Below are 19861 nucleotides of genomic sequence, written 5' to 3' on the forward strand. Positions count from 1 at the left end.
GTCTCCCTGACCCTGTCTTAGGAGCCGGCGCGAGGAAAAGGAGAGTGCCCTTTTTTTTTTCCGCCACGTGCGAAGCCGCTCGTGGCTATGGCTACCCTCCTGGTTGAGGACTTGCTGGCGCGCGCCGAAGAGCGCGAGGCGGAGACCCACCGCAGCGTGGCGGTGCATAAGGAGCTGGAGTTGGAGTTCGACGTCGGCAACTTACTGGCGGTGGATAAAAACCCGGCTCCGCGCGCCCTTGCGCGAGTCTCCTCGGGGCGCGAGCCCCTCCTGCGCGCTTTGGCCCGGGATAACACTCAGTTGCTGGTGGGCCAGCTGTGGGCGCTGCCGTCGGAGCGGGCGGAAGGGGGCGCGGGGCCCGTGGTGGGCCGCCTGCCCGAACCCTCCACGCGGTTGCCCAGGGAAAAGCCGCTGCCCAAACCTCGGCCGCCCACCAAGTGGGAGCAATTCGCGCGCCTCAAAGGCATCCGCCCGACGCGGAAGAAGCGCGGCACGTTGGTCTGGGACGAAGCCGCCAAAGAGTGGCGGCGGCGCTGGGGTTACCAACGAGCCGGCGGGGATCCCTCCCGCGAATGGCTCTTGGAAGTGCCGGACTCGGCCGACCCGATGGAGGACCAGTTCGCCAAGCGGCGCCAGGAGAAGCGGGAGCGGGTGGCGCGCAACGAGCTCAACCGCCTGAGGAACCTGGCGCGCGCTCACCGGGGCCGGGCGGCGGCCGACCTGCACCCGACGGGCCACCAAGACCGGGCCGAGATGGGCCGCGTCTCCGTCGTTGCTCGCGTCTCCACCGCCTCCCGCGGCCGCTTCCAGCCTCGCCTTGCCAAGGAGCCCGCCGTCGCGCAGACCAACACAGCCCGCGGAAAGAAGCGTCGCTTCCAGCCGCTGCTGGGAGACCTTGAAGGAGAGAAGAAGCGGCACCTGGAGTTAGCCCGCAGCCTGAGTAGCAAGAAGCCGCCCCTGGACCTGACCCGAGCGGTCAACAAGCAGCTCCGCGAAGAGGAGGCCGAAGCTGCCAGAGGCAAAGGCAAAAAGCGCGACCAGCGGGGCAAGAGGGGTCGACGGCAGCAGCAGAGGTCCGGAAACGCCAGGGGCAAGAAAAGCACAGGAGCAGGTCGCAGAGGGAATCAGGGGGGATCTGGAAGCTTCAACAGCAAAAGGAAAAGAAAATGAGCTTTGGTTGCTATTTATCCCAGCTAAATAGCAGACAAGTGGTTTATTTTACACAATGCTGCAACAAAATGTGGACTTGCTAAGTTAAACATTATTCTAACTTAACCTATTGTGACTTAACGTTGGCCTTTAACCCCCAAAGAACTTTGTGGGGCCTGACTAAAGAGTGTATAAAGACATTGGCAATAAATAAAAATGATTTATAAAGAAAGGTTTATAAAAAAAGATTTTATACAACTAAGTTGAAGAAACATCACCTTAGATGTACACTTCAGACAATGACTTTACTGGGGATTGGAGTGACTTCAAAGAATAAGACTTGAGGACTTGAAATATATAGAATATATAAAAATATATAGAAGGACCTGCTTTGTTTATAATAAAGTTCTAATAAGCCTTTTAAATGAGAATTGAAATGGACATCTCTCAGGAGGTGAGCTGCAGTGTTAATTTTTTCTGTATTTCTTTTGCATGAATCTGAATTACAGTATCTCAATTGTCAGCCAGGTTGAAAGCAAATCACTAGAAGAATATTGTGTTTATATCATGGTAACTGATTTTCTTTTACCCTGTTTCCCCCAAAATAAGACATTCCCTGATAATAAACACAATCAGGCTGATATATATGTTGAGTGTGGATATATGTACTTTATTTATAAATAATTAAATAAATGTATGTACTTGCCCACTGTTCTTACAGCAAGATTGAAGACATTAAATAAAAACCCTATGTTTTTTTCTGCTGCTCTTAGCAGCAGGGAGTCATAAAATCTTAAATTTAATCACCACAATGGAAACTTCTGATTCCCAACAAGCCCAACTTTATTAATATGTATATGCTTTATATGTTAAAAATCCCAAAGTGATTTATAGGAATATAAAATCTATTAAAAACAAATGTTAGATGGAGTCAATGGTTGGGAAAGGTCAGCATAAAAAAAATTATGTTTTTAAAAGATGTACTAAAGTTATGTATAATAGGGCCTAGTGTATCACAGCAAATACGACACAGAAGGCTTGTTTCGCTATAATCGACAATTAGATTAGACCTGGCTAGTTTTATTTGAAAACAAATTTTGTGTGTGTGTGTGTGTGTGTGTGTGTGTGTTAAGAAATTCAATTCAGTAGTCTAGCCTAATTCCCCATCTTTCCGGCTTTGCATACCGGTGGTGGGGGTAGGAGGATGGTTTCGTGTGAGTGACAAACGTGCACACGTGGCTCCATTTGTGCAAGCGGACAGCAAGCATGCCCGCCCCTCACGCAAATAGAGTGCGCATGCACATGCTCGTCTGCTGCTTATGTAAGTGCGGATTCAAGTGAACCATAAAGTAACAAATACAGATATTTAAACTATTCATGCTTTATACTTCAAAATAGAATATTCTTTGGCCTTTAAAAATCCCATTTTGCAAATTAATCTTGACGCTTTTGGTGACCAGGGCCTAAAAGGATTTAAAAAAAAAAAAAAAAAAATTAAATCTACGGTAGTTGTATCACTTTGTTGACATTACCTATCTGGATTTATGTTTCTCATTAAACATGAATCTAACATTGGTCATACATTTAAATACTAGTATTTAAACAAACAGGACACAGATTGTCTCAGTGAACATAAAAATATGCCACTTTATGTGATACTTTCCGTGGAGGGTGGGACCTAATTTTATTGGTTACAAACACTACATTGTTATATGAGAAAGTGTTCTACGGAATTAAGAATGGTGTATGCTATTTTTTATATGTTGCTGTCACTGTGAAATTAGGCATTTTATAGAATGTCTAGGAAATCTATAGAATGCTAAAAATAGGACATCAAAATATGAAACACTATTTCACACATTTTTGCCAAAAGGCAAAACAGCAAAGTATAAAATACTGCTAAAATGCCATTCTAACCTTCCTTGTTGCAACAAGTTTTGGTCTTTTTCTCTCTTTTTTTTTCAGTAAAGTCCTGTACTTCATTTTGTATTTCTTTTTTCATTTTCATATAAATGAAAATGAAGTCTTTTCAATAAAGGCTTAGGGTTAGCCTAGAGAAAGTACAGTATATAGCAGTGATTCTCAAGGGCATGGGGGGGGACAATGTCATCACAGGGGGTCCGCGAAGGCCTGAAGAAATGTCATGATTTAAATTTTGAGTTAAGCGTTGGGGATCTGTGGCCATGCTCCATGGGCACAAAAGGTATTGAAAAAGGGTCCGGAGTGAAGAAAAGGTTGAGAACAATTGGTATTTAGCATATTAAAATAACAGACATTTCATACTTTCCCTAAAAAGTCATGCATTCTATAGATTTCCTAGGGATACTATGCCAGCTTTTCACACACTGTTGGTAATATATAACACAAGGCAGCAAATGTACCTGCAAAGTTAAAGGTACCAATAGCTTTTCTCATTTCTGTATATATAAGGAAATTGGCGTTTTTAAAACTACATGTCCATCATTTATTTGATTTATATTCCACCTTTATACCCAAAAAGTATATGCCGTTTAAGCACAGTATGCTTGAATACAGAGTGCTTAGCATTTACTGTAGAGATACTAAAAGCACTGCACATCCCAAATAAGGACCTAGAAAACTGGCAGTCCAATTTTCTGGCCTCTATTATCTTCATGCGAATCAACGCATTCTACGTATGCATAGACATAATTTTTTGCATGAGCTAAGAAACAGCCTATAACTCCAAAGAAAATAAGATTTTGTTAACAGCATTCATACCCATGCTTAACCACGGTTTATGCAATCCAATTTTGCTGTGGTCACCCAGCATAATGAACCATAAACGAAACCAGCAGAGCTTATGAAGACAAGTTTATGTATGGCTGGCTACTTTGTGATTCAATATGTGTCCTGGTACAGCAATGCAGTCAGCCTCGGACCCCGCACCTGTGAGAAAACGCTCGGATGAAGAAGTCAGGTAAGATATCCACCAACTAGGGCTAATGCTCTAAATTAATGTCCCAATAGCCTGAAAAAAGATAAACGCATCGCTGTACTCTTCCGGACCTTGATCCCAAACCTATTCCCCTTGTCAGAGAGCTGCTGCAGCGGATTGCCCAATATAGGAACAGCCATTTCTTCCTTTCTCTTTAAAGCTCTTTACTCAATTTGTCCTAACTTTGCTTTCCCGTCGTCCCTTGCTATCTCAAACAGAGCTGCAGAAGTCATGGCAGGAGGAGGACGCGAGAAGGTGGCTCGTTTGCTGAAGCAGCTGCAGCTGGCAGCGTGAGTTTGTGCCTTAGTTTCTTGCTTCTTATGGGAGCGCCTGGCAAAAGCAGCTTGGCTCACTTTCCACGAAATTTGACTCAGGCTTGGAAGCTTCGTTTGGGAGCGTCTGGCAAAAGCAGCTTGGTTTACTTGCCACGAAATTGGAATCGGGCTTGGAAGCTTCGTTTGTTTAGCGTTAGGAAAAACAAAACTGCAGCAGTCCTTCCGTGTAAGAAAAGACTTGAGAATCCCACAGGTCCAAGTTCGGGGATAATTTACCTTTGGAAGCTGATAACCTTAATTTACTTATTTCCATCTAGCGTCCTGCTAAGAGAGAGACAAACAGAATGCTAGTCTCTGTTTCAGAAAATTATTTGCTCAAACTCAGAAATTGACTTTGGTTTATACATCTTATTTTTGAAGTAAATACAAAAAAACCAAGAAAAGAAAAGAAAAAGAAATGGACTTCGGTGCATAGTAAACTGAGCAGCAACACAGAGAAAAGTTGTAATTTACAAATCAAATCAAAACTTATTTATTTAATACTACTCATGTACTGAATGCTATCCTCTGCAACATAGGCACTCTGGATAGAATTGCAATATTTGGGAAGGGGGTGAAATATTGAAATATAAAATATAGTAATTAAAATGTTCAAATTAACATTTTTTTCACTGAAGAAAAATGAAACCAATTAGTAATTGTTTGGAATAAAGATGTATTTTCCTATGTAGTTTTCCCTTTTAAAAAATATAAATAAAACAATCCATGTAAACATATCTTTTGGAGGAGAGCAATTCATTTTTAACATGAATTGAATGATATTTCAAAAAATGTGTAGGTATAAATGGATTAGAGACAGTAGGTGGAAAGCGTTGACATGAGAGATTTATTCATATTTATTGAATCCTATTAAAATAATGGACCACAAATTAATGTTTATTGTATAAAATGTTCAAATTGCCTCAGTTTTAAAAAACTGTAGGTAGTACCCAGGAGCAATGAGCCTATGCAAAATAATAAACACATGAGAATTCAGTAATTTAATAAGTAGCTTTAAATTATATGCACCACTAATTGTAAACAAATGCCATAGGAGCCAATGAAATTGTTCGATAAACATGGTTCAAAGGGCTAGGCAAAGTGAACATGAAGCATACTCTTAGCCTTAGAAAGTTTCTTTAAAGTCTTAATAGTTTGTTGCCCCTATGACTACTTTATAAAATAAAAGATAAAATATAGCAAAGATAAACTGCCATTAATAGATGTAATAAATAACTGGGATTGAAATCTTACATTGCAAACGAATGTAAAATGCCTCATTTTAAGGCCTGTTTAAATTTAATTCAGATTAGATTGGGGTGTTATACAATTATTGACATTTCAATAAAAGGTAATTGCCACTAGGTGGCAGAATATGCTTGTGATTTAAAGTTATCAATTGTTTTTATCGACAAAGTTGATATTTCCTCTCAATACTTCGTTACAGTAATCATTTTCCTTTTTCTTTTCAATAGATGCATGTGTCCAGTTCATTCTCACACTTACAGTCAAGGTGAACTGTTATTTTGTGTGTGTATCTATGCCAGTACATTAATTATTCCATTAATTATTAAATGATCATTACAAACAGTAATTATTTTACCAAGTAAACTTGGTCAATATATTTTTCAAGAGTTAAAATCTAAGGATTGATGGACAGCATACTGTTAGCATATTGTCATGCTGTGTCTGGTGCTGTATCAGAACTTTTATGTCTGGGGACAACGCTTGTATAGGAAGGCCTAGCCTGATTGGGAGAGAATGCTTTTCATTCCCCCAGGTCAATTATCTAATAGGTAGCAGATTTTAGATGAATTGCAAAGTATCTAAGAGTTTGGAGGAGTGCGGGTTGGAATCTTAGAACATGTGTTTCTTTGAGTCAAAACAGAAGAAACAATCCCTCCTTGGTAACTCCTGATTGTATATTCATACGATGAAATACATGTAGGATGTACTAACTCTGTTTCCTCAAATGCTGTTATTTTTTACTTATATATAAAAATACTATGTTTTATGTATAACAATGTTACATGTAATAATAATAATATACAGGTAGTCCTCGATGACTATAGTTGGGACCAGCAACTTCTTCATTAAGTGATGCAGGTGTTAAGTGAAAGATCACGTGATTGTGCTGAACTTACAACAGTTGTTAAGTGAGACGTCATGTCACTATGACTTGTGGTCTCCACTGACTTTGCTTGTTAGAAGTCAGCTGTGAAACTCTCAAATGCTGATCCCCTGATCCCGGGAGATACTGTGATAGCAGGGGTGAAATCCATCAGGTTCTGACAGGTTCTGGAGAACCACTAGCGAAAAGTTTGAGTAGTTCAGAGAACCGGTAGCAGAAATTTTGAATAGTGCAGAGAACCGGCAAATACTACCTCTGGCTGGTCCCAGACAGTGGTGGGTTCTAAAATTTTTTACTCCCGGTTCGGTGGGGGTGGCTAGGTGTGGGGGGCGCTGACTGATTGGGCGTGGCCAACATGACATCACTCACGCATTCAGTTACATGACCCCCCCAAGCCACGCCCACTGAAAAGGTGGCTAAAATTTTTGGGACTTTTTGAAACTTTTTTTTTTTTGACACTCCGGCACCATATCCAGGTCGGGACACATGGGGTGGCGGTGGTCGTCTCTGCTTTCCCTCCGTTGCCCTTCCTGGCCGAAAAGCGCCCCTTCTCGCCTCTGACAGTCCTTCCTCGTGATTGCAGCCGGAGCAACCTACTCTGCCAGCTCAGGGCAGCGGACTCGGCTGCAGCCCAGATGAGCCAAGGAACTGCGGGGAGCCTCCCGTATGTTGCACCCCCTCCCAGCCTTCCCCCCGCACCTCAGCACCATTTTCGGGCACCCAGCTTACTGGGCTGCCCCCATCCCTGTTGCAGCTCCAACGGCAGCAGCTTCGGGAGACGCTGGCAGCATGGAGGCGCAGGCGAAGGCTGGGAGGGGGATGCAACACACAGAAGGCTCCCTGCAGTTCCTCAGCTCATCTGGGCTGTAGCTGATTGAGATGCTTTAGCAGCCATGAACTGAGCTTTCCTCCAAGTCTCACAGAGAGAAGCACCTGTTTCCCTCTGCCGCCCCCAGTGCTTAGAGGAAAGCACGGCTCATGGCTGCTACTGAGCTGCCCCAGTCCCTATCACGGCTCCAACGGCGGCAGCTTCGGGAGATGCTGGTGGCACAGAGGCACGGGCGAAGGCTGGGAGGGGGGTGCAACACGCAGAGAGCCAAGTCCGCTCCCCTTCGCCTCCCCACACTTGTTTACCCGTCCCAGAGAGCTGGGGCTATGCCTCCCTCCAATCCAGCCGCCTTCCTTGCTGGCGTCGCTCCTCGGCTGTTGCGAAGAAGTGGCAGCTCTGGGTGCGCCATGCCCGCTTTGTTCTCTTTGAGAGTCGCTTTGTACCTTCTTCGCAACAGCCGAGGACTTCTTCCATTTGGAGCTCCAAGCTGCGGGGATGGGTGGTGGTGGCTGTAATGCTGGCAGCTTTGGTGGGCTCCTTCCCTCAGTGGTTTGTTTTCTTTTACCTCGTCTAGGCGACTTCGTCATTAAAGGCTGCTCCGCACCTTTTGATCTTTCTCAGGTGCGGAGAAAAGCGACCCTGTGTGAAGGGACTGAGCCTGCTGCTAAACTTGGAAGCCGAGAGGCTTCTTTTACATCCAGCCACTGGCGCACAGCGCCAGAAAGACCTCTGGTCGCTGCCGCCATCTTCACGCATGCGCAGCTTTCTTCTTATCGGCTAAAGGACTTTTCGACACCTCTCAGGCGGCTGAGAGGCTTCTTTGCTCCAATCAGCTTCGGGTGGGCGAGCAAGCAGCGACCGGGGAATCGGTTCGGGGGTGTGGCCTGGCTGCCGTTACTACCGGTTCGGAGAACTACTTCCTAAAGTTACTACCTATTCAGTAGAACCGGGCCGAACCGGGAGCAACCCACCACTGGTCCCAGAGTGAGGTGGGAATGGAGATTTTGTAATATCCTTCCCTCAGGAGTGGAGAGGGAATGGGGATTTTTCAGTATCCTTCCCCTGCCATGCCCACCAAGCCACACCACGCCCACCAAGCCATGCCCACAGAACATGTAGTAAAAAAAAAAAAGCTGCCTGGAGGAAGAGCAACACATATATATTACAATAACTCTTGTTTGATTCATGTATTGTTGAATTTAATAATTTGTTTATTTGAAAAATTTCTATACAGCTTCCACTTAAAAATAAAACCTGAAAGTAGGTTACAGTTAAAACAGTTCAAGCAATAGGAGTAATTGAACCTGGTCATTTACAAAGCAAAACTTGCTGGTTATTTTATTTTATTTTAATTTTTTTTATCCTGTCATTATTATTATTTATAAATAACTCAAGGTGGTGAACATACCACATACACCTTCCTCCTCCTATTTTCCACACAACAATCCTGTGAGGTGGGTTGGGCTGAGAGAGTGAAGGGTATGTTATTTTGCTTTTACTTTTCTTGCCATTTTGCATAATTTAATGAAAAAGAATTCTATATAAATTTCAAAAAAATAAACATTAAACCACAGTGATAAATGAAATGGTAAAAGAGTGGCTTTATTGCAAGTCCTCTTCAGAACCATTGTATGTTTCAAAAATATACATGTTCCAAAGAGAACAATACATATAATTTTGCAAGACCAATAAAGTCTTTAACAAAAGCTTAGCTCTGCCAGATAATAAAACAGCAGGATTTCTATTGTACCATCCAAAGAAAATAGTAGAAGTGGTTTTGACATGTTGTTGGGATGTCAAATTAATCACAGAAATTATTGCAGATTCAGACATTAGAGGAAGTCGACCGTGAGCAGAACCGATGAGAGAGAGCATAACAAGCAACCCAAAGACAGCAGGTTTAAGCGCAGACCGAGAAAACAGAAATGTTTCTATATTAATTGTTGGGTGCATCACTGCATCCCAAGGCTTATTAGTAAACTTATTGTCATGGCTTAATTGCTTGGCCATAAATTCAGAAACTAAATATTGAATGCTGCTTCCAGACAGAAGTGGTTTGACTGAGCAAGGGAACCAATGTCTCATTTTTTGTATAGGAAGGAATGGGTGGATGGATGGATGGATGGATATATGTGCTGCACTCTGGAAAAAAATATGGCTGGATTGGCTCTAGACTTAGCTAGATAGCAAAGCAATAACCTGGTTATTATAAAGGTGAGTACTATTTTTTTTCAATAGGCCTACTCTAATGTTGCTGAGTCCAGAAATAATGCCATATTTGGAACGGAAGTGCAAATATGGAAGGGAAGGGGAGAGAAAAACGAATCTGTTCCCTGATCTTTCTAAAGATTCTTCTAAATTTAGATGAAATTAAACAGGAAGATGTCAGACTGCAAAGTGCCAGCCTTAGGCCTAGAGGTGTTCTTGAAATTAAAAATAGTACCTAAAAAAGTTGAACCCCAAGAGTATTAGAGTATCAGAAAATGTTAAAAAGGTAGTAGAGAGTCATGATGCCAATTTTCTTTCTGATAAATGCTTGCTTTGTGATTGGAAATGCCTTTATGATAGCTGTTATATGTCTCTTCAGTTTCCATGACAAGGATGGCATTTTATAGATTTGCCTTCATCTCTATGGTGAAATTCTTAAAACGTTACAGAACCCCAAATGCAATAACCATTCCTGTAGAATTTCTGTGGTTTTCCATAAACTAAACAGCAAGCTAACTTCATTGTTTTCATTCCAGGTACTAAAGACATTGCTTTGGGGAAAACAGACTATGCCTTTGAGGTAAAGACAGTAAACAAATTGCTACTTGTTGAAAGGCACACTTCCATTAGTTATATTAAAAAGTGACTTGTGTGCATACTTTCATAAACTATTTTTACTGAAATGTTGTTGTTTTTTTACTTTTCCAGATGGCTGTTTCCAATATCCGATATGGAGAGGGAGTTACTAAAGAAGTGGGAATGGTATAGACTAGTTTCTAATATTTCAAAAAAGTGGTTACTTAATTCTTCTGTGAAATGTTACATGCATTATATCTATATCATATGAAACAGAATTATTATAAAATATCCTGCGTCTGCCATTGTTCTTGGCTAGGTCAGCTAAGGATTGCAAGATTTGAAATCGAATACATATGGAGAGACCCTGATTTGGAAAGACTTCTTTTGATTTTTGCAATGTTGCAGTCAAGGAATTAATTATTATACTCCTCCAACTGGATCCAATTGGAAAAGATGATACAATAGATATCTTTTGAGACTGTGTTAATCTGTTAATTGTTCTTTCCATTTCAGAAATCCACATAAAGATACAAGTTAGTGAGGGATAATTTGGGAACCCTAGAATGGGCAGCCAACTACCAAGTTGAATATCTGGCGTTTTATGATGGAACACCATTTTCAGATTGGTCTTTTCCCCCTTTCACTTTCTTTGTTTTAACTACATTTTCATTTACTATAGGACTTGAAGAATTGGAGTGCTAAAAAAGTTTGTGTGATGACAGATAAGAATCTTTGTCAGCTTCCTCCCATGACAGCAGTGTTAGATTCTCTGACAATCAATGGCATAAACTTCCAAATCTATGATGATGTGAGAGTGGAGCCCACAGACCAAAGGTATTTATCCTTCCCTACGTTTGTGTAACCTACAGGAATAATTAGGCAGAGATGGAGAAGTTGTGCACTCTAGATATTACTGTGATTCTTAGACACATTACAATATTTTATAAATTGTGAATTGGATAAGTATAAAATCAATTGAAATGATTTTTTTTTCATTTCAAGTTTCCTAGATGCCATTGAGTTTGCCAAAAAGGGGGAGTTTGACTCCTATGTTGCCGTAGGCGGGGGTTCAGTCATAGATACTTGTAAAGCTGCTGATCTCTATGCATCAAGTCCAAAATCAGATTTCTTAGATTATGTCAATGCTCCTATTGGAAAAGGCAAGCCTATTACAATCCAGCTCAAACCTCTGATAGCAGGTAAGGAAAATCTATGGACTGGGGTGGGGGGTGATTGTAAAACAATAGAGCTTGTGTGATAGGTTTAAGTTCTCTTTCTTGAATTGGTTTTGTAAACTAATTTGATTGGATCAGGAGTGAAATCCAGCAGGTTCTGGCAGGTTCTGGAGAACCAGTAGCAGAAATTTTGAGCAGTTCAGAGAACCAGTAGCGGAAATTTTGAGTAGTTCAGAGAACCGGCAAATACCATCTCTGGCTGGCCCCAGAGTGGGGTGGGAATGGAGATTTTGCAATATCCTTCCCCTAGGAGTGGGGAGGGAATGGGGATTTTGCAGTATCCTTCCCCTGGAGTGGGGTGGAAATGGAGATTTTGCAGTATCCTTCCCCTGCCATGTCCACCAAGCCATGCTCACCAAGCCACACTATGCCCACCAAGCCATGCCCACAGAACCAGTAGTAAAAAAAAATTGGATTTCACCACTGGATTGGAGCTGACTAGATCTCTGAGCTATTTGGGGAAATCACACCATGGAAATACTCGCATAACTAGAGAACTTTTCTAACGATAACAGATACTTTTCATTATAATAGAGTCTGCTCAAGTTTTTCTTCTCACTCTTGTTTTACAATTATTTTTTCCTAGTTTTCAACATTTTTCCCAGAATGATTCTACATCATGACATTTTATTGTTCCTAAGGCAGATACTGGGTTATAATATAGCAGCTGACAACCTTGTACAGGCTATTTGACAGTTCACAATAAATTGGTTGGTTTACTGATGAGTAAATAACTCATGATGAGTAATAAATTCATATATGTGCTACTGAATTCCAGATGAAGTTGCTACAGCTTTTGAAGTAAAGTTGTAATATAATAAGCCATCAGTAGCTGAGGGCAGCACATTCCCCACCTCTGATGAACGTTATTGTGTGTGTAATGATGTGTAGCTAAATGTACTATTGAATTTAATTTGCTCTTTTCAAAAGTTCCTACAACAGCTGGAACTGGAAGTGAAACCACTGGAGTTGCTATTTTTGATTACAAAGAACTAAAAGTAAAAACTGGTAAGGATTGTACATATGCATTTATTTTTATTTTATAATAACTCTTGGCTTTTTAAAAAAAACTTCTTTTCTGAAATTTTATTTAAATCTCAATAACATTCTTAATTATTTGAAAGGGTCTAATACTTTGCATAGTGTAAATCATTTTTAATCATTATTGCAAAATCTATTTAGAAAGTTCTCATTTCTAGGTATACATACATATTTTTCTATATTTAGGAATTGCATCTAGATCCATTAAGCCTTCTTTGGGTATTATTGACCCATTACATACTCTCCATATGCCAGAGCGGGTGGCAGCTAATAGTGGTTTTGATGTGCTTTGGTAAGTACATTTTATACAACTTTTTTGGTATACATTAGATAACTTCACAATTTGGGATGATTCTGCATGTGGGAATGATGTTGGGAGACATGAGGAAGATATATAGCCTGGGCAATGGTCTGATAAGAGGCAGTTCCGCCCACAGGTAGGGGAAAAGCATAGGAAGCATTTCAAAAGAGAAGCAAAGCAGAGTCTCGGCTTGCGTTATCCTCCTCCGATCACCTCCCACACCTTCTGCTTATGCTTATGACCCAGTGCTACCATCACCATCCGTATCACTGCCCCTATGAACACCCGTGTATCCTTGCCAAGCTCCGTATCCTAGCCGGCAGCTAAACATTGCTGGCTGGTGGGCCCGCAGGGGAGGGCCTTCTCTGTGGCTGCCCCAGCTCTTTGGAACCAGTTACCTCCTGAGGTCCGGACCATCCGTCCGCCCGAGTCCTCCTTAGTTGCGGTTCGTGTGTTGAGCGCCAGACATGGCGGGGGGGCTCGACATAGAGTTTCAGTGAAATAGATTGGCTGTCCCTTGGGTATAGTTAGTACACCCAACAGGTTGTGGAATCCTGAAGTCTATTGCTTTTGCCTTACATACAAACAAATAAATTGGGAATGAGGTCTAGTTTTTGCCTCATTAGCTACAATTCCAACTGTAGTTCCCTGCTTTTCTATGCATTCAGCCAAAAGTCTCTCTGAGGACAAAAAGGTGGAATAAGTAATCCATTTGACCTCATCAGGACAAGCCCTAGTTATCTTTTATTGAAACATAACGGTACTTCAATTTCTTTTGTTTAAATTGACCTTAATTAATTATAAGGGAATATTTTTGGTCCTGAGGAGGAATAAAAGAAGCATTAGGAGAACATTCATCCTCTCATAACCAAACCCTGTATTAATTTATTGGTAGCTCAATATATTTGGGAAAAAGTTGCACTAAGTCTAGGTACGAAGGTATTTTAACATTTTACCATTTTGAAAAGGTAAGGAACAGTAATTGACCTTCTGCTTTCTAAATAATATTGATTTGTAAATCCTTATAGGAAATAATCATAAAGTCAAATTCTTATATACCATATTTCTCCCACTTCCCCATTCAACCTGCCAGCCATGCTCTTGAATCCTACACTGCTCTTCCCTACAACCAGCGCAGCCCTTGTCCTTCAAACCCAGTGAATCGGCCAGCTTATCAAGGAAGTAACCCCATCAGTGATGTCTGGGCTGTCCATGCATTATGGATTGTTTCTAAATACTTAAAGAGGTACAGGTCTTCAAATGACCTTTTATCCTTGTATTAATTTTTTTTCCCTTTCAGTATCCAAATTAATACTTAAACTTTAAAATATACAATCTGTGTTGTATGGGTTTTTAAGTCCTATTGGGTTAGGATTTGGGTTAATCAGGCTAATTCCTGAAATAAATTTATAAGAACAAATAAAACAGTTTGCCATAAAATAGTGCTACCTGGATATGTTAGATTACAAATCCCATTGTTCCCAGCCAAATTTTTGAGGAATTGTGCAGGGCATCCCATTACTGAAAGACTGGCAATTACAAAGTCCAACTAAGGAAATCTGACACATCACAAAGTTTGGATACTCACAGTCCTCCTGTTATGGAAAGAAGGACTAGGGGTGACATGATAGCAGTGTTCCGATATCTCAGGGGTTGCCACAAAGAAGAGGGAGTCAAACTATTCTCCAAAGCACCTGAGGGTAGAACAAGAAGCAATGGGTGGAAACTAATCAAGGAGAGAAGCAACTAAGAGAACTAAGAGAAATTTCCTGACAGTTAGAACAATTAATCAGTGGAACAACCTGCCTCCAGAAGTCGTGAATGCTCCAACACTGGAAGTTTTTAAGAAGAAATTAGATAACCGTTTGTCTGAAGTGGTGTGGGGTTTCCTGCCTAAGCAAGGGGTTGGATTAAAAGACCTCCAAAGTCCCTTCCAACCCTGTTATTCTAAAGCAAGAACACAAAACCTTTATGATGCTAACTCGGAACAAATGCAATGCATCACACTCTTGATCAAGATAGTTTGAGTTTCTTTCCAAACATGTACATTTTGAATATTGATATTAGTAGTTGTCATATCCTTTCTTCAGGGAACAAGGAATGTAAATGATCTTCCTTTCCAGTCCTCAAGGATTCCTCAAAAAATTCTATCAATATTTGTAGATATATAATATATATAAAAGAGATAGGATCTTTCTTTTATCCATTTTCTGATAAAATGAGAAACCAGGAAGATATTTCTGTAGATTAAACAAGTTGTCTGGATAGTCTGCTGCTGTCCATTCTATTTGCAGAGCATTTCCCATCATAAACTATGGTACCTAACAGTCCTACAACAGTCACTTATCCTCGTTCCTACATAGCAAAGCTAGTAATAGAATTGTAGCATGATGCAGCTGGAAGCCATCAGATTGAGCTGGGATTTTCTGCATGAAAAATAATACGCTTTCTGCTAAAATACAAACAAAGGGTTTATTCTCTATGAAAAAATGAAGAGTAATAACTTGTTAACACCTAACATGCTACAAGAACTTATCTTCTACATATGAACATATCTGCTTTCTTGAATAAAATATTGTTATTATGGGCAGAGCCATAAAGAATCCAGAAGATCAAGAAGCAAGATTTAACATGCATCTGGCAAGTGCTTTTGCTGGCATTGGGTTTGGAAATGCTGGTGTACATCTTTGGTAAGTTAAGTAAGTCATTTTTATTTGCACTAACAAAACAAATGCTTGGTAAAAATCAAAAGGCTTCAAAATAAACAATGTAGGGAAATTCAGTTGGGTTTTGATTACCGTATTTTTCGGAGTATAAAACACACCTAAATTTTCAGCCTCTTTTAGGAGGGAAAAAAATGTGTCTTATACTCTGAAAAATACAGTATATCACCATTAGTAACAGTTCCTTTGTACAACTGAAATGAAAACACAGTTTGGCTGAGAGAATTGGGAGGTGAGGCACTCACAAATATTTTTTCTGTAACCTTTTTCTGGACAATTACATTATTATTAACTTGTATCTATTCAAATTGTTTACATGATTTCTTTATTCCATAATTTTGGTACTAATTGAAGTTCTTTGTTCTTTCCAGCCATGGCATGTCTTATCCAATTTCCGGTTTGGTGAAGAATTATAAAGCAAAGGATTATAATGTGGATCATTCTTTAGTGGTAACAATTTATTATACCCATTAGTTCTTTGTCCATAATGATATAAGTTTGTTACTATGATTTTTCAGTGAATTCTGTTGATGATTATTGGTAATATGCAGTGGTGAAATCCGAACCGGTTTGCTACCGGTTGATACCGCTGGCATGCACAGTATGCGTCAAAAGGAGGCTTGGGAAGGTAAGTACAACAGCGAGGGGGGGGGTTCAGCTGTGGCGCGCGATTTAGCTTTGCTAGAAAGCAGGAAATCCTGTTTTCTAGCGAAGCTAAACCCCACACTACAGCTGATCGTCGGAATTACCAGTTCTAAGGAACCGGTAGCTTTTTTAAACTACCAGTTCGCCCGAACCGGTAGTTTTTATCACTACCGGTTCGCCCAAAGCAGAGCAAACCAGTAGCATTTCACCTCTGGTAATATGTCTAAATAAAATGTGCTGTGCTTTGTTTTGTTTTGCTTCAGCCACATGGCCTTTCGGTCATCCTCACCTCTCCAGCAGTGTTTACCTTCACAGCACCAATGTGTCCAGAGCGCCACTTGGAGGCTGCCCAAATAATGGGTATGAGTCTGTTGATAAAAGTCATACATTTTTTTAAAAAAAATTTGCCAGAGAAGATGGAGACAATGTTTGCCCTTCCTGGCGATTTGACTTTGGAAACTGTCTAGGAAAAGAAAAAGCTGTTCTCATTTAACCTGTGGAGGTTACTGGAACTGATATAAAGAAGATCATTGATATTGAGTCTGGTAACAGAAGTTAGCCTGGTCAACTTTGATGTTATGTAAAAACATTCCACTCCTTTTGATTGCAATGCCTTAAGAATGTATGAATGGAATGGCTGGGTCAGATCAATGGTTCATTTCATCCAGCCTAGAAAACCAGGTACCGGTATATTCCAGAAGCACACAAGTAAGACAGGAAGAGAGTAGCCCACTTTGATTGTGCTCCTTAGTGTTTCCCAAGCTTTTAAAATATGCTGCCCATATAAATCTATGTTGCATGTTACGTTGCAATGTTAGCAGGTCAACCTCCTTGGGTATGACTAATTCACTTTTAAAATTCAAATTTGTGTTGGCCACACATCTCCTGATAGTCTTGAACTTAATAATTTGATTATATGCTACTCTTTTCATGTGCATATCAGAAAGTTTAGTGTGAGTAAAGTACAGGAAACACAGGTTTCCAGCTGGCTTTATATCAGCACTGAGCTTGCCTTAGCTTGCCTTGGGAAAGAAAAATAAGACATGAAAGAAGATAGGTCCAATAAGCAAGGGGGAAAACATTAATTTGAGAATGTTGACAGGAGTTAGATTTCAATTAAATTAGAATTGAGTTGAATTCAATTACTTTAGAATTAAATTCTCTAAAGTGACAGAACAAAACCACAATGGAATGCTGAATGTGGTCCCTCTTCTAAACAAGACTTTGGCAGCTGTCCCTGCTCACCTGTCTGGCTGCCATTATCTCCAGCTAGCATACCTGATTTAGAATGAAAATTCTCAGTATCTGGGAAGTTTTAACTTGGGTTGGGCAGCTTCCAAATAATGGGTCTTACTAAATGCAAAAACAGCAAACAAACTATTTTTCACAGCAGCTAAGTTCATCTCTCATTTTGTTCCCCATTTTAGCTCAGACTATATTCTTTAAACCACTTTAATTGAGAAGTGATTTCATGAACTTTATGTTGATGTTGTTCTTAGCGAAATAACTGCTTTAATGTGTAAAGATATACATCAATGAGATATTCAATGTTATGATAAGTTACAACACTATTTCTTTACAGACTTGATGTTTCTTTTTAGGAGCTAACATCAGTAATGCCAAGATGAAGGATGCTGGGTTTATTTTGGCAGACACTCTCCGAAAATTTTTATTTGATCTCAATGTTGATGATGGCTTATCTGCCCTTGGTTATTCAAAAGCTGACATTCCCGCTTTAGTCAAAGGCACCCTGCCTCAGGTAGGACAGATTGCAAGATTTGTTTCTCTGAAAATAACCACCAGGTCTTAATTGGTCAGATTTCCATGCTGGGTCTGAGAATATTTTTTGTTTCTACTAGCAGCAGCGTATAAAGAACAAGTTGTTATAGGGCTTCTCTTTTTTTTTTTCTTGCATAGAAGTTCTGTCTCAAAAAGAGAGTAAAAAGAAAAAAGTAAACATTTACTTATTCAGGAACATTTAATGATAATCATACTTATTCTCAGAAAATGGCTGTTCCATTGCAACATTTGATAACAAACAGCTGTGTATATGTATGCATGAGTTAAATGAAGTTATGAAAAAAAAAGGCATGAAGCTATTATTATTCTTTCCGGGTCACAAATGGGAAATCTATAGACCATCACTGTTGATCACTAGCAGTGTATCCTGGGATGTTGAGTGTTAGAAGTCACCAACCTCTGAAGGGCCTCAAATTCCCTAAACTGATTAGCTGCAGTGTGAGATTTTTTGTTGTTATTTTTGCATTTTCTCCTGTTCCAACACTCAGATCATCATTAAATTTTGCTAATATGAGGCAAAATTTTCCTTAGGACATCTGAGATATTTTCTACGTCACATATATTTTGTCACAACTTACTTTTCAAACTTTCCAGAGTCTCAGAAAGTTCACAACACAGTCTGTATTTCTACTGAACATTCAGATTTGTTACATCTACTGAACATTCAGATTTGTTACATAGCCCTTTAGATCCAATGTAGGTGGCTGTTTGTTCAGCACATGGCTAAAAAAGAACAGTAATAAAGCTGCTGAACTATGGACATGCATCAGAATCTAATAATCAAAAAAAGCATTATATATACATATATATATATATTTATATACTTAGTAACAGCAACAAGCATTATGAGAAATTTAATGAAACATGCCCCAAATCGTCGTCTCCTCTCCAATTATCTCTTTTTCTCCATCTTTTGCATCATCTGCCATGACGTCATAATAAGCCTGCTGAAAGCACAGAGTCCTGGCTTCTCTATTTACTCAAAACTTAATTAAAAAGGTCTTTATTCCAAAAGAAATAAGATTGCACCCTTAGTACTGAAATACTAACATTGTGTACCATAAAATTACTGAATGTATATTAGCACAAGGCAGGTTGCCTAGTAAAGTTTTCATTGTGCCAAATCTTATCTGTGATTTGTATTCTATCTAACTATTGGTTTTGCCTAGAACTTTATAGAATGTACTGTCTTTTTCTTCTTATAGGAAAGAGTGACTAAATTATCCCCTCGTCCTCAAACCGAAGAGGAGCTGTCAGCCCTGTTTGAAGCATCTATGAAATTATATTAATTTGTTTCTGATTTTCTTTTCTTTTTTTAACTTTAAGCAGTGTTTTATCATTTCAGGGGATGAATCAATTCAAAATATTATATGGGGATTATATGTAAATGTTATTTCCTATTAAGAGCTGTAGCATTCATGTTTATTTTTACACATGATTATAATTGGGAGATATTCAGATTTCATTCACTAGTGGTGATCACTGGAATTAATTATTGATAGTTTTATCATATGAGAACAATACATTAAAGAATTTTCTGGTTTGCCATTTCACTAGCTCCACACCAACTGGATCAAGCAGGGATATAAGAATAAAACTTTTATAAGTTCAAAACATCCTGTTGTGTTTTTTATTATTATTGGTTGTTGCATATAGCAGTTTCTCTTCATAATTCCCATTTAAACAAGAATGCTTTGTAGTTTTTATAATTGCCTTGAACTCTTGGCTCTGTAATATTGCACCCTATTGATTTTGTACTAGGACTGTTTTACGGTAGTATTTTAAATGTGAGTCTGAAGGTCCTCTGATATTTATTGCTTGTAAAAGAGGATGGCAGAAGAAATCGTGGACAGCATTTATCTCCACTAAGGCTACTACATCTGATCTCCATGCATTAGAGATTGATGATTGAAGAAACTCTTAATTCCTTGATGTCCTCTAGTGATTGTC

The 19861-nt window shown here is 39.8% G+C and overlaps 2 protein-coding genes across 4 annotated transcripts; both read left to right on the forward strand.

Moving 5' to 3' along the window:
* Positions 1–87: 87 nt before the first annotated feature.
* On the forward strand, positions 88–1856 carry RRS1 (regulator of ribosome synthesis 1). The gene has a single exon (XM_034429881.3). The coding sequence runs from the start codon at positions 88–90 to the stop codon at positions 1168–1170; it is 1083 nt and encodes a 360-aa protein (XP_034285772.2). The 3' UTR covers positions 1171–1856.
* On the forward strand, positions 1470–19525 carry ADHFE1 (alcohol dehydrogenase iron containing 1). Of its 3 annotated transcripts, none has more exons than XR_015733390.1 (15): positions 1470–1603; positions 4324–4395; positions 5895–5932; positions 10124–10167; positions 10296–10349; positions 10846–11000; positions 11169–11365; positions 12332–12409; positions 12629–12734; positions 13837–13989; positions 15335–15433; positions 15838–15916; positions 16375–16471; positions 17694–17870; positions 19117–19525. XR_015733390.1 is itself a non-coding variant. In XM_034429883.3 (15 exons), exons 2-15 carry the CDS (start codon positions 4337–4339, stop codon positions 19198–19200), a joined length of 1401 nt encoding a protein of 466 aa, XP_034285774.2. In that variant the 5' UTR covers positions 1470–1603; positions 4324–4336; the 3' UTR covers positions 19201–19525. The 3 variants fall into 3 exon arrangements, 2 of the variants coding, with proteins under 2 accessions (XP_034285774.2, XP_034285775.2); XM_034429883.3 differs by having other exon boundaries at positions 17713–17870; XM_034429884.3 differs by lacking the exons at positions 1470–1603; positions 4324–4395; positions 5895–5932 and adding an exon at positions 7438–9593 and having other exon boundaries at positions 17713–17870.
* Positions 19526–19861: the final 336 nt, after the last annotated feature.

The sequence above is a fragment of the Pantherophis guttatus genome, chromosome 3 (genome assembly GCF_059756535.1).
Source record: "Pantherophis guttatus breed Tessera chromosome 3, ASM5975653v1, whole genome shotgun sequence".
NCBI lineage: Eukaryota > Metazoa > Chordata > Lepidosauria > Squamata > Colubridae > Pantherophis > Pantherophis guttatus.

What these genes read in the sequence shown, in the direction of transcription:
- ADHFE1 (XM_034429883.3), top strand. Translation starts at nt 4,337, where the DNA reads ATGGCAGGAGGAGGACGCGAGAAGGTGGCTCGTTTGCTGAAGCAGCTG. An exon ending in TTACTAAAGAAGTGGGAATG is followed by an intron (nt 10,350 to 10,845) that starts GTATAGACTAGT and finishes CATTTACTATAG; the next exon opens with GACTTGAAGAATTGGAGTGC. An exon ending in AGAACTAAAAGTAAAAACTG is followed by an intron (nt 12,410 to 12,628) that starts GTAAGGATTGTA and finishes TTCTATATTTAG; the next exon opens with GAATTGCATCTAGATCCATT.
- RRS1 (XM_034429881.3), top strand. Translation starts at nt 88, where the DNA reads ATGGCTACCCTCCTGGTTGAGGACTTGCTGGCGCGCGCCGAAGAGCGC.